General features: G+C 54.5%; 4 protein-coding genes across 4 annotated transcripts; 3 read left to right on the forward strand and 1 right to left on the reverse strand.

The window, feature by feature from the left end:
* Window positions 1-294: 294 nt before the first annotated feature.
* EI97DRAFT_427557 (glycine dehydrogenase) lies at window positions 295-4,246 on the forward strand. The gene is made up of 2 exons (XM_033797227.1): window positions 295-3,689; window positions 3,753-4,246. Exons 1-2 carry the CDS (start codon window positions 590-592, stop codon window positions 3,803-3,805), a joined length of 3,153 nt encoding a protein of 1,050 aa, XP_033649352.1. The 5' UTR covers window positions 295-589; the 3' UTR covers window positions 3,806-4,246.
* On the reverse strand, window positions 4,191-9,253 carry EI97DRAFT_437500 (lysophospholipase NTE1). Its single transcript, XM_033799352.1, has 3 exons — window positions 8,774-9,253; window positions 5,089-8,724; window positions 4,191-5,041 (listed from the first exon to the last, which is right to left on the reverse strand). The coding sequence occupies exons 1-3, from the start codon at window positions 9,049-9,051 to the stop codon at window positions 4,357-4,359; spliced, it is 4,599 nt and encodes a 1,532-aa protein (XP_033649353.1). The 5' UTR covers window positions 9,052-9,253; the 3' UTR covers window positions 4,191-4,356.
* Window positions 9,254-9,437: 184 nt separating this feature from the next.
* EI97DRAFT_453457 (uncharacterized protein) lies at window positions 9,438-11,457 on the forward strand (the record flags this gene model as incomplete). The annotated part of the gene is made up of 3 exons (XM_033800457.1): window positions 9,438-9,467; window positions 9,522-10,926; window positions 10,976-11,457. The coding sequence occupies 3 exons, from the start codon at window positions 9,438-9,440 to the stop codon at window positions 11,455-11,457; spliced, it is 1,917 nt and encodes a 638-aa protein (XP_033649354.1).
* Window positions 11,458-12,102: 645 nt separating this feature from the next.
* Window positions 12,103-13,637, forward strand: EI97DRAFT_453458 (guanine deaminase; the record flags this gene model as incomplete). The annotated part of the gene is made up of 2 exons (XM_033800458.1): window positions 12,103-12,340; window positions 12,481-13,637. The coding sequence occupies 2 exons, from the start codon at window positions 12,103-12,105 to the stop codon at window positions 13,635-13,637; spliced, it is 1,395 nt and encodes a 464-aa protein (XP_033649355.1).
* Window positions 13,638-13,767: the final 130 nt, after the last annotated feature.

The following is a 13,767-nucleotide window of genomic DNA, read 5'->3' on the forward strand; positions in this document are numbered from 1 at the left end:
TAAGCTTTCCGCTGCTCAACATTCACCAGGACCGTCTGCGCTGTATGCTGATTCTGATTGGACAGGATGCTCTGTATAGCCTCGAACCGGCGTGTTTTCTTGAAAATGGCCTTGGAACCTTGGAACGCTCCGACAAAAGAGAGACGCTAGCCTCTTGCGGTATAACTCCCCTTATCTTATCGCGCGCCTCGGCGATTTTGTTAGCATCGTCATAGTTCCCCGACGGCATTTCGCGGGTTTGGGCCATGGCCTCACCGTCGCCCATGGGGCCCAGCCTGAGATTCTTTTGTCGCCTTTTTTTTTTTTTTGGACTGTAGTTCTTCTTTTCTTCTTCTCTCCTCCATTCTCTTTGTATTGCCGCCAACCTCACCTTGGCTCCTTGCGTTGGGCAATTGCGTTTCTTGTTGGGTGGCAATCACTGCCAGAATTGTCCCAAACCACTGGTCTGACGTCGGAGTAAGAAGTTCCCTCTGCGTACTCCGGCCTACCTCCCCAGACCAGTTTTCTCTCTCCCCCTCCGTACACCGTACGCATACTTCTAGCCCAAATTCCCTCGTCGGTGGGCAATTGGCTACACTCCCTCGCAGAAATGCGCTCCGCGTGCGTCAGGGCAGCGTGCTCTGTCCGCCAGCTCGCCCCTCGACCGTGTCGACCATTCCCCAGGCCCTGGACCGCATATCCCCTTAAACCCGCAGCTCAATTGCCTCTATGCCGTGCCTTCCACGGCAATGGCGCCGCCGAAGATGTCCTGGAACCCCGTCCAGGCGCTAGCAAACACCTATCTTCCGTCTTCCAAGACCTCGATACTTTTCCCCGCCGTCACATAGGCCCCTCGGCCAAATCAGTGGAGCAGATGCTCGCCGCACTGGACCCTCCTGTCAAATCCCTCGACGAATTCGTCAAGCAAGTCATACCCCCCGATGTTCTGTCATCAAGGAATCTCAAGATCCGGGGGATACAGGAGTCGGACCAGTCCACCTCCAGGGGCGTCTCCGAATCTCAACTCCTGAAGGAGCTGGAGGAGGTCATGAGCCATAATCACCCCGATGTCAGCTTCATTGGTTGCGGTTATGCCGGAACGAAGGTCCCCGAAGTCATCAAGCGCAATGTCTTTGAGAATCCAGCTTGGTACACTAGCTACACTCCCTACCAGCCCGAGATAAGTCAGGGAAGGTTGGAGTCATTACTCAACTACCAGACCATGTGCAGCGATCTGACCGGTCTTGCGATCGCAAACGCCTCCGTTTTGGATGAGCCCACCGCTGCCGCCGAGGCCATGACCCTCTCCATGGGCGTCCTGCCCTTGTCCCGCCAGAAGCTTCCGAACAAGACCTATCTCGTCTCAAGCACCTGTCACCCGCAGACGATCGCCGTGTTGCAGTCTCGAGCCGAAGGGTTTGGCATCAAGATCGAAGTCTGCGATATCCTGAAAGATGATTGCCACAGAGTCGACGAGCTGGGCAAAGACTTGGTGGGAGTTCTGGTTCAGTACCCAGATACGGAAGGCGGTGTCTATGATTACCGGAAACTGGCTGAGAAGGTTCACAAGCATCATGCTCTTCTGAGCGTGGCCACTGATCTGCTGGCTCTGACCGTGTTGACACCACCCGGGGAGTTCGGTGCCGACATCGCCTTCGGAAACGCTCAACGGTTCGGTGTACCGCTGGGATACGGTGGGCCCCATGCCGCTTTCTTTGCTTGTTCAGATAAACACAAGCGCAAGATTCCCGGTCGATTGATCGGTCTCTCCAAAGACAGGCTTGGCAACCCTGCCGCACGTCTTGCGCTGCAGACCAGAGAGCAACATATCCGTCGCGAGAAGGCAACAAGCAATATCTGCACTGCGCAGGCGCTGTTGGCAAATATGAGTGCTTTCTATGCCATCTACCACGGCCCGAACGGATTGAGAGATATCGCCCACAACGTCATCGCCAAGACGCGGTATATCCAGAGCGCCATCGCGGAAGCCGGCTTCCAAACAGGACGACGCGGACACATGAATAATGAGCCCGCCGCTTTTGACACCTTCGTCGTAGAGAGCGGTTCGAAGACGGATGCTATCATTGCACATCTTCGCGAAAGTTGTTTGCATGTGCGGAAAATTGACGACGGTCACATTGGAATCACAGTGGACGAGACCACAAGTGAGAAATCTGCGTCTACGCTGATCAACGGCTTCAGGAACTTTGGGAACTCTTCAGCATCCGACAAGGACACATCGAGCTTCGAGAAGACGCACGATGTTGAGGTCCCAGCCGCGTTCAAGAGGCAGTCCCCATATCTCACCCATCCAGTCTTTAACTCCTATCACTCCGAGACGGAACTCCTTCGATACATTTACCATCTCCAGTCCAAGGATTTGTCCCTCGTACACTCCATGATTCCACTAGGATCCTGCACGATGAAGCTGAACGCAACCACCGAGATGGTTCCGGTTACTTGGTCTACCGTGTCCAATCTCCACCCGTTTCTCCCGCTGGATAGGGCTCAGGGTTATGCGAAGTTGATCAGGCAGCTCGAGGCCGACCTGGCGGAGATTACAGGATTCCATGCTGTGTCTCTGCAGCCAAACTCTGGCGCACAAGGCGAATTCACTGGCCTTAGGGTCATCAGGAAGTACCACGAGGAAAAGGGCCAGAAGAACAGGGATATCTGTTTGATCCCTGTTTCCGCCCACGGAACCAACCCCGCAAGCGCGGCCATGTGTGGCATGAGAGTCGTGCCCATCAAGTGTGATCCCCTAACCGGAAACCTGGATATGGAAGACCTGAAGGCCAAATGCCAGAAGCACAGCGACGAGCTCGGCGCCATCATGATCACCTACCCCAGCACCTTCGGCGTCTTCGAACCCCAGATCAAAGCCGTTTGTGACCTGATTCACCAACACGGCGGCCAAGTCTACATGGACGGCGCAAACATGAACGCGCAAATCGGCCTCTGCTCCCCGGGCGAAATCGGAGCCGATGTCTGCCACCTGAACCTCCACAAGACTTTCTGCATTCCTCACGGCGGCGGTGGTCCTGGCGTGGGCCCCATCGGCGTAGCCAAACACCTCGCTCCCTTCCTCCCTGGCCATTTGCGCGGCGAGACAGGCGGCGACAAGGCGATCGCGCCCGTCAGCGGGGCCCCCTGGGGCAGTGCCAGCATCCTGCCCATCAGCTATGCATATATCAAAATGATGGGTGCCGTTGGCCTCACCCAAGCCACAAAGGTCACCCTGTTGAATGCAAACTACATCCTCGCGCGCCTGAAACCGCACTACCCCATTGTCTACACCAATGCGAACGGCCGCTGCGCCCACGAATTCATCCTCGACGCCCGTAAGTTCAAGGACACGGCCGGAATCGAAGCCATTGACATCGCCAAGCGCCTCCAGGACTACGGCTTCCACGCGCCCACCATGTCCTGGCCCGTCGCCAACACGCTCATGATCGAGCCCACGGAATCCGAGTCCAAGGAGGAACTCGATCGATTCTGCGACGCCCTCATTTCCATCCGCAAGGAAATTGCGGCGGTGGAGAGGGGCGAGCAACCGCGCGAGGGCAATGTGCTGAAGATGGCGCCGCATAGTCAGCAGGACTTGCTGAGGGGAGAGTGGGACAGGCCGTATTCGAGGGAGGAGGCGGCGTACCCGCTGCCGTATCTGAGGGAGAGGAAGTTTTGGCCGGCGGTGACGAGGTTGGATGATGGTGAGTTGCAATCTCTTTCTATTCCGATCAACTGATGAATGAGCTTTGCTAATAATACCCTAGCTTATGGCGATACCAATCTCTTCTGTACGTGTGCGCCTGTCGAGGAGGAGTAGGATATCAGCGGTGCGGCTGTGCCGACATTCACGTAGTTAACGGTGAGTTCAGCGGGTTCAGCGATTCTTTCCTAAGGTACCGTGCATAACGAAGCCTCTTTGTCTTTTCCATCGCATGCATGCATTTTCAACACCATGCCAGCATCAGCACCGGAGCGGGAGTTGGGGACGGGCGAATCTAGTCTTCTTCAACAAAGCATGAAGCTTGCACATGGGCATCTTCGAATTGGAGTTTTGGAGCAGGGAAAAAGTTCAGATATGTCTGTCGGATTTCGTTTACTATATAGACCTCAACACTTCCTGCGAAGGATCTCTACTACATGTAGGAAGAAGGAGCATTCAACATTCAACATATGGCGCGTGGGCAGAATTGATAGAGATTTAAGTGGTAATCAATATTCGTGGCGCTACCGCTCAATGTAGCTTGCTGCTGCTTATTGTTATGCTCAATAATCTACCCGCTCGCGTCAATGGGTGCCTTCGGACAACCAAACCTCCTGACCCAACCCACACACTCCCCGCTCCACTGCTCCAACACACCCAATTCACCCCTATATACTCGCCCTCCGCGGCGCCATCGTCCTTCTCAAATCCTTCTCCCTCTCACTCTCCTCCTTAACCGGCATCCCGCCCTTCTCCCTCAGCTCGCCCAGGAACGCCTTCCCGTACTCGTACCCGACCCGGTAAATCTCGTCGAACTTTGCGAAATCCAGGGTGCCGTAGCCGTCGATCGGGGGCCGCATGTACCGCACCCCAGGGGTATTCTTCGCTCGCTCCAGGGCATCGTAGCTACTGACGTAGGCGAGGCGGGATTGAATCTCACTGAGGGTCGGAGGGTTTGGGTACGAGGAGAAGGGATTCCACCGATTGACCAACGCCCAGAAGCCCGACAGCGAGTCGCCGAAGGATTGCGGCGTATCGTCATCCAGGCTTCCGACATCCACTGCGAAAATGGCATCCGCGCCCAGACTCTTCATATGCGTCACCGTCAAATTGTCAATGTATCCGCCATCAAGGAGCATGGAACCATTGTCGCAGAGGGGCGGGAGCAAGCCCGCCAGAGACATGGAAGCCCGCACATAGCGCCAGACGTAACCAGAGGTGTGGATCTCAGAGCGCGATTTGCTAATGTTTGTGGTGTTGCAGTAGAATTCCAGCCAGAAGTCCTCCATTTGTGCGTTGCCAAAGGTTTTGAAGATGCCGCGGTTGAACTCGTGGCCCGTTGTGTAGGATGCGCTAGGGATGGTTAGCATCTGTTTAGAGAAGAAGGAAGAAACACGTACGAGGGATATGTTAGATCCAGAGCGAACCTCCACATGCTGCCCATGCGGCTGGCGAATTTCTTCGCCCTCCCGTACATAGGTACGACGTCCGCGTCCCAAGCATACAAAGCTCCGATAAAGGCGCCTATCGAAGTGCCTCCAACAAGGTCAATAGGAATTCCGGCTTCTTCGAGGGCGCGAATAACGCCAATGTGTGCGATGCCACGTGCGCCTCCGCCTCCAAGCACGAGTCCAACGGACTTACCACACAGTCGTCGAGCGAGGCGATGGAAGTCTCCCTTGAACGGTGTTTCTGCCGAATACAGCGGAGTCTGTCTGACCCTACGAGACGTATATTTCTGGATTTCGGCTTGCAGAACTTGCACCCGCTGCTTGAGGGCTGTTCCGAAACGGCGTCCAGCTGGATGGACGGGCTCATCCCCAGTCCGGAACGACATCTGGATGTGATGGTGGCCCCCATTTACCCATGGACGATCGCGAAGCCACTTGCGAGTCACACCAGGCTGGCAGTACCTTTCCGTGTGCAAAAGTACGAGTTCCTTGCGGGCCGTCGTCTTGGTAGTCAGAAGAAAACGCTCATACTCGCCAATTTGAGGTGAGGCCTCGGCTTGCCCAATCAGTAATATGCAGTCCGCCTGGCTGATGCACGTCTGGGTCCAGGGCGATTTGACGGTCGTGTCAGCGACATAAAGGACGAGCCCATACTTCTCTTCCAGGTCGGCAAGATATTGCGACAGCTTTAGCTTTCCCATCTTGTTGAAGGCATGTCGCCCCAGATGATTCAAGATTGCGGCTTGATTCAGGGATACAACCCCATTCTGCGCGCCAATCTGGTTCAGGGCGTGCATCAAACGACCGGCGAATTCCGTGACAGGTATGCCAGCGGTAACAGGCAGGATGGCGACAGTACGGAGGTTGACCGTAGAAGACACCTTACTCCGGGAAAGTTTGACACCGCGGTCTTTCCCTTGCTCGTGTAAGGGATCGTCAATCAATGCTCGCATCCGCGAAGCGATGATTTTCGAAATCTGGATTGTGATGCCCGGATGTTCCAAGGCGAGACTGTTGAAGAGCGTCTTTGGAAACTTGGCGACCTCGGTGTCACGAATCGCATGGAGGGATCCTGGACGGACCGACTCTGTCAAGACCTCTAGCTCTCCTACGCTATCTCCTTGGCCGTATTCACCGATGACCTTCATGTCATTGTTATTACCATCTTGAATCGCTCTTAACCGACCGTTTAGAACGATGTATATCGCATCACTTTCGTCGCCCTGATTATATAGGATTTGTCCGGCGTTAACCTGTACCCACTCCAGGGCGAAGTCAATATGAAGAATCAAGCGTGGCAATAGCGTCGTAAGGCGCTTTGCCATGGTAAGAAGCACAACTGGGTATCGGTCGACAATCCTCTCTATGGACGCACGTGGTAGGAAGCCGACATATACATCGGTCTTCGCGGTGACATCGATGAAAGATCTGTACGATGATATGGACCCCAAGTATCCTGCCAGCCCTCCTGGCTTAGTCAGAAAGAGACTCTTCCTCGTCTTCTTCTTCTTCTTAATGTTGTCCCCATGACGTGCGGCTGAACTAGTTCTGTTTCCGAAAAGAGGTCCAGAGAACAATTCGGACTCGTCGATTCCCGGAGTGCGAGGAAGGGTCCCTAGAGCATTGTGCTCCGTGTGTTCTTCGTCAACTGGCACACTCACGTCAAGGAATCCATCGATGACATAGTAGAGGCCGGGGTTCCTCTCACCCTGCTCGACAAGTACGGAATCTTTGGGGAAGAAGACAATTTCGACGTCGTTCACGAGCTCTTCCAGGATATTCCGGTTGCCATTCGCGCTTGCTGACGAGACTGCGGATGCAGACATCATGGACTCTGTATCTGCGCCTCGAAGCGATTCGTAAGGATCGATAAAACCGAAAGCGTTAGAGAAGATGGCTTTTTGACGTCTGGCATCGAAGGTAACAAGACGAGGAGACTGCTCAACGGATGCCGATGGTTTGGGCATAGGGTTATCCAGATCGGTCAAACCGATAGCCTTGAACATGCACTCGAGAACAGACTCCCGAAATCTCGTAGCCTCGTCCACGGATTCCTGCCTATGTAGCCCTGCGGGCCTATTCAGCGGAGAAGCAAAAGGGTTGGATCTACCCGAATCCAAAGGCGACCGCGCGTCCCGACGGTGTTCGTGTTGATACGGCTGGGAGAAGCTATAGCGACCTTGCCGTGTATTCCCTCTTGGAAGCTGAGTGTTAGTGAGAAGATCCCCTGCGCTAAGTCGTTCTGTCCGATCGGTTTCTGATGTGAGACGGCGATCGCGAATCTCATTATCGATATCTACCGGAGTTCCCCGTGCTGCAGCAAGGCTTGCATGTGTGACGACGCCTTTCCTAAGGGAAGCTCCAGATTTTCGTCGTCGGCCCACTCCGGCCTTGTGAAGCGCTATGCCTTTGATGCCCTCTTCAGGTCCGATTCGCTCACGTTCGTCCGCAAACTTCTCTTTCAGTCTTTCCAAAGGACCGCCGCGAAGGAATCCAGGCAGGTCGTATGTGGTGTACTTGTTCATGAGCTTTTCAGTGCGCAAGACTTCGCTCGTGAGTCCTAGATACGCATGGCTTGTCGCTAATGTCACACGCTGCAGTCGCGTCAATATCACCTGCACGATGTGTGCTGTAGCCCTGGGGTAGACTCGGGTCAAACGACGGAATGCAGAAGCGGGTATGACGGCAATTGTGGTATCCACAGTTGCCCTAGCGACTATATCAGGGTGGGCCGACTTGCGCTTCGTCGACCTGGAGCGCGCCAATCGAGGTCTTGGAGGCGGCATAGTTGCCCGCCTGTTTGCAAGCGGCTCTTCGGTGTCCAAGGCCAAGGGAGGCACGCTCGAAAGGCGACCTCCCGCAGTCGGGCTGGCGAGACCAGATGTACTTCGGCGTGGTAGTGAGGCCGTTGGATATTCGGCGAGGTTATTGTTCGGAGTCGCTGGACGGGAGTCGTCCAAGGCAAAGCTGCTATTACGCGTCATGAAAGGGCGAGTCTGTCGTTCGAGTTCGAAAGGGGTATCTGGTACGCTCGAACCGGCTCCGAGGTCGTCCTCATCTTCATGGCGGAGTTGAATGTCTTCGGTGAAGAGTGAGAGAATAGAAAACAAGGACGACATAGGGGCACCGTTCTTGACCTCAGTAAGGAGCTGGTAGCCCTGACTGTGCGTATCATGCCTCCTCGTGGATCTGGAAGAGCCTTCGGAGACATCATCCTCCTCCTCAGAATCCGGCCCCTCCCGGCTAGACTTTACAAAGATCTGCACCTCTCCGTCCACTACGAGACAGAACCCTTTCTCCTCTTCCAGAAGCAGCGTTTCTCCTGCTATCATTTTACGAGTTTGCATTGTACGGGTAAGCTCGTGGAAGACGGGTCTCTCCAGATACCCAAACACTTTGATCGCACTGAGGAACTCGTCGAGGTAGTTGGAGAGCCTCTTGGAATCCCCTTCCTGGGTGTCTGGAAAGACTTCGACTTGAGGATTTTCGCGCTGAGGTTCGGACGGTAATTTCGGGTACATTGTCATGAAGCGATATCGTACTAGGTAGCTCACAGTCGACGCGATGAGCAAAAGTATAAGCATTCTGGTCCGGTTAGTCGACAATGATTCCACCATGCAGCTGGGGCCATTACAGGGTCGTGAAATTCATAGTGAACGTTAATGTCGTGGAAAAGAGTGTAAAGAGCCATGTTGGAAGAGTAATGGTCGTGAAGGTGATAATCCAGTAGAGAAGGCCGGGAATCACACGCACTATGGTTAGGATTACACGACCGAGAAGGCCAAATGTTGAGACGTGGGCTGCTTCGACGGACTGCACAGCGATACCAGAGCCATTCAGAGCTCCAACCGCGCTGGTCATCGCAGCGGCGGCGCTGCTGGCACTCGAGCCCATGGCGTTGGCTGCATCCATGGTGGTGTGGTGAACCAGGATTGCATGTGATAGAGGGGAGGAACTGAGCTTTGGGAATCCCGCAGAGGCATTCACGGCAGACGTCCCTCGAGGCTTTCGATTGGAGTTGCAGGAGGAATCAGGGAGCGAACGGACATGGTGTTGCCGCGGCAAGTCTTTCTTGCGGGCCCACGGGCTGGATTCACTGGCCTTGGAAGACCCATGTCGTGTAATGCTTCCAAGGGAGCTCAACGTCAAAAGTGGGCAGGGCTGGTGTCGTGGTGGTGGGTCTTGCTTACTAATCCCGGCCTGCAGAACGCGCCTGCGCCAGAGCAGCCAGCAGGTTCGGAGGTCCGAGAAACGCGCCTCCTTCACTGTGAGGCCATATTAAGGCCATATCGTTCACCATGCCTCCGTTCAAGGATGAACAGATTATTGTATGCACCGTCGATATGTAACCGTGTCGGTCGGAACACACTGATGCTGTGCAGATTATTGCGCCCGGCTCCGAGACCACTCTTGCGCAGCTGGGGCTCCCAGAGTCCTTTACTCCGGCGCGCCTGCGCGTGCGCTCGCGCATGTTCCCCGCAGAAAAGCAGGGTGAATGGGAGCCGTACAAGGTCCGACGGAAGCAAGCAACACCCGGTGAAACGAGCGAGAAGCCCGCCGACGCTACCAATGGCGCCGAAACCGTGAACGGAGACGACGAGGTTGAATACGAGGAAGATCGAGTGACTGAGGAGGGCGCGGTATGGCCCATCAAGGAGGGGAAGATTGTGAATTGGTCCTGCTTTTTCGCTCTCATCACACACGTCTACAATTCCCTGAATCCGCCGTTCCACACACCGATTCTTCTCATCGCACAGCCAGGCTGGACGCCCCGCGAGCACGAAAAGTTGACGCAATTCTTCTTCGAGAAGTTCAAAACACCCGCATTTTCTATACTGGATGCTGCAATGGCTACGAGTTGGGCATATGGCGTCCACACGGCCACTATTGTGGACGTAGGAAAAGACAAGGTGGATGTCACGGCCATCAGCGAATTCATTCCACATACACAGGGGCGCGTCATCGCTTTATCGGGATGTGGAGGGGAAGCATTGACGCAGGGACTTTTTGCCAAACTGCAGTCGAAAGGATTCACTCGGGAGATGTGTGAGCAGCTCAAAAAGTCTCCCATTTGCGAAATCCTTCCTGCAGGCACGCCACTACCAGGCACAGAGGGCGCGGCTGCTCAGGATACCAAACCCGCCGCAGCAGCGTCTACAGGAGCTCCCGGCTCAGGACCTGCTGCAGCAGTCGCAACCATTGGCAACGCGCCTGGAGGCCCCGTTGAGGATACCGAGGTCGGCGACGACACCATTCCCGAGGAGCACGAAGGCGTGCTTGACGTGGCTAGCATTGTGGCAGGCGGAAAGATGAACGAATATCTTGCAAAGAAAGAGAAGGAGAAGCAGGAGAAAGCAAATGCAAAGAAGAAGGGCGGCGAGGCTCCTGCGACGGCCGCTAAGCCTGTCAGGCTGCCAAACTCGAAGCGGGAGAAAGCAACGTTCATGTATGAGGATCACGCTCTGCTGGATACTTTGAAGAATATGAATCTCGGAAGCAAAGGCGTGGCGGAAGCGCAAGCTGCACTCGATGAAGGCCGTAAGAGGTCTCAGGATGGCGCAGGAGATGGTGAACCCTCGTCTGCAGTGGATGCTAATGACTCAGGGTCAGGCGCAATTAGGCGTGAGATCGAAGTGGGTGTCGAGCGGTTCATGGCTGCGGATGATGGAGTTCTGGAGAGGATTTCCGATGCTATTCACCGAGCGATCTCATCCGTGGACGAGGTCAACAAGCGGAGCGAGTTATGGGATTCCCTGATCGTTTGCGGCAATGGTGGAAGAGTCAGAGGTGGGTTATTCCTCTCTCCATCTGTCCAAATACTTGCTAATTGGAGTAGGTTTCAAGGAAGCACTTCTATCAACAATCCAGTCACGATATGTGATTTCGCCATCCTCTGCCACTATCTTCACCTCGGAAATCCCGTCCAACATCACGACGCCAGCTGGTACCGGCGCGAACACGCCGCAGCCCCAGCTACCTCCTCACGGTGGCCCAAGCCAGGTCAACCCCCTCTTACTTGCAGCTACGACCGCGCAAAATCCATACCTCCCGCCCGGTGGCAACCCGCTCATTCCTGGAATGCCTGGTCTTAACGCCCACTCTTCCCACGGACAAACGCCGACCAGCGTCAAGCTTGTCAGGCCGCCCGAGTACTTCCCCGAATGGAAAGAAGTTGGGTTCGACGAGTCTGCATTTTTAGGCGCACAGGTTGCGGCAAAAGTCATCTTTGTGGTGGATCAAGGACAGAGCAAGGGCTACATGACGAGGCCAGACTATAACGATCAAGGACCCACAGGTATCCATGATTACAGCTTGTAATGCCATTCGTATACCCTGGGCTGGTGGAGTTCTGGATAAAAGGCAAAATTTGGCGCTTTGGAAAATGGACTCCTTCATGATGGGAAGAGAGTATCTCTCTAGCTGTAATAGCGGAAATTCATCAAGTCGACATGTTTTAAAGCGTGCTTTAGCATAGTCATCCTCGGTTTCCCCTGCGAAGCGCTGTGGTGGAGCATCGGCGAACGCCGGCCGGCGCAGACCGTTCTACGTCGACTTACCGAAAGTGGGTGCCTTGCTAGGCCATTCCTGTTACTATCGCCAAGTCCTTCATCGCTTCAAGTTATAATAAAGACGCAGGGAGGTCACAATGTGTCGCTCCTATCGCCGGTGACTGTCTTTGGGGAGGCGTCTGCAGATAAAGGGGGACTCGCAGTTACGCTCGCTGGTTTTGATAATATTCGATCGCTTGTCAGCAGCCGATCGTCACGAAAGCTGACCACGCAACAAGGAAGAGAAAGGTGGACTGAACGCAGCGTCCGAACGTCACTCTCTTTTATTTATCCTTTTCCCAGAATCGTTTTTTCATCTGAGCTTTCCGGCCAATCCCCAACAGCCGACATCTTCAATTGTCGGTCGGACTTCGGACCTCCTAGTCTAGCAGCCTCGGATTCTTCACGCCCAACCATGGCGGCCTCAAGTTCAATACCAAAGACCATATATCTGGGAACCTTCGTACACTGTGTGTCCCTCTCTGACCTCGAGATTGGGGAAAATGGTGCCATCGGCGTCGACGAGAATGGCATCATCAGATTTGTGGAGAAGGATACAGAGCTGGGCCACGTGCATGAGAAGCATCCAGACTGGAACAATGCAGAGGTCATTCACCTGAAAGGAAATGGATTTTATTTTCCTGGATTCATAGGTATGTCCCTTCTTCCACTCCAGATGGGCAGTATAGTTTTTAGATTCTTTGAGAATTTGGGTGTCACATGACTCGACATTCACCGCCCGGGTGTCTACCGAAGGCTCGCAATTCGCCAATTCATGCTAACGCACATTCAGATACCCATACACATGCCCCTCAACACCCCAATACCGGCCTCTTCGGGAAGACCACTCTCCTGGACTGGCTAGACACCTACACCTTCCCCATGGAAGCCTCCTTCTCCGATCTCTCGCGTGCCCAAACCATCTACTCGAACTTCGTCTCACGCACCCTATCACATGGCACGACGACCTGCGCCTACTATGCCACTGTTCATGTCCCTGCCACCAACCTTCTCGCCGACATTTGTCTCCAGCGCGGCCAGCGCGCCCTCGTCGGTCGCGTCTGTATGAACACGATGAGCCCAGAATACTACCGCGACCAGAGCATCGACTCGGCAATAGCTGACTCCAAAGCCTCCATTGATTATATACGATCGATCGACCCAACGGGAGACATTGTAAAACCGATCGTAACGCCCCGCTTTGCACCCTCCTGTACCTCTGACTGCCTTTCCGCCCTGGGCCAGCTCGCGAAAGAGACCGAAGCGCACATTCAAACCCATATTTCGGAGAATAAGAATGAGAATGCACTCGTGAAGGAGCTGTTCCCGGACTCCAAATCTTACACCGACGTCTACGACACCGCCGGGTTACTCACCCCAAAGACCATCCTGGCACACGGAGTCCATCTCTCGCAAGAAGAACGACAAGTAATCAAGGATCGAGGGGCCAAGATATCGCATTGCCCCGCCAGCAACACGGCCATCACTTCCGGATGCGCGCCGATACGCGAGTTCCTGGACATGGGTCTCACAGTGGGTCTGGGAACGGACGTCTCCGGTGGTTTCAGTCCTTCCATTCTCGAAGAATGCAGGCAGGCGATCTGGACGTCGCGATTCCGCGCTATGCACGACGGTGATGAAGCGAAACTTTCGACGCAGGAGGCGCTCTATTTAGCAACAAGGGGTGGTGCCGCGGTTGTAGGAATGGAAGATAGGGTGGGTGGGTTCGAAGTTGGAAAGGAATGGGATGCACAGATGATAAGGCTGGGGGAGGTAAAGGAAGGTGGAGATAGGGAGGGAAGGTTTGATGACGGTCCGGTTGATGTGTTTGGCTGGGAGAGCGCCGAGGATAGAGTGAATAAGTGGGTTTACAGCGGGGATGATAGGAACTGCGTGGCTGTCTGGGTTAAAGGGAGGTTGGTGCATAGGACAGCGAGGTTCCGTGACTGATGTGATGCGGGCTTGACTTAGATCTTTCGCCATTTTGATTTCGAAAGGTACATATAGACATGATAGATGTAGAGGGGACGTCACAAGCTCTTTTGGATAGACACCAGCGAAGGAACACTGTTCCCAAGAC

The sequence above is a fragment of the Westerdykella ornata genome, assembly GCF_010094085.1.
Source record: "Westerdykella ornata strain CBS 379.55 unplaced genomic scaffold EI97scaffold_49, whole genome shotgun sequence".
NCBI lineage: Eukaryota > Fungi > Ascomycota > Dothideomycetes > Pleosporales > Sporormiaceae > Westerdykella > Westerdykella ornata.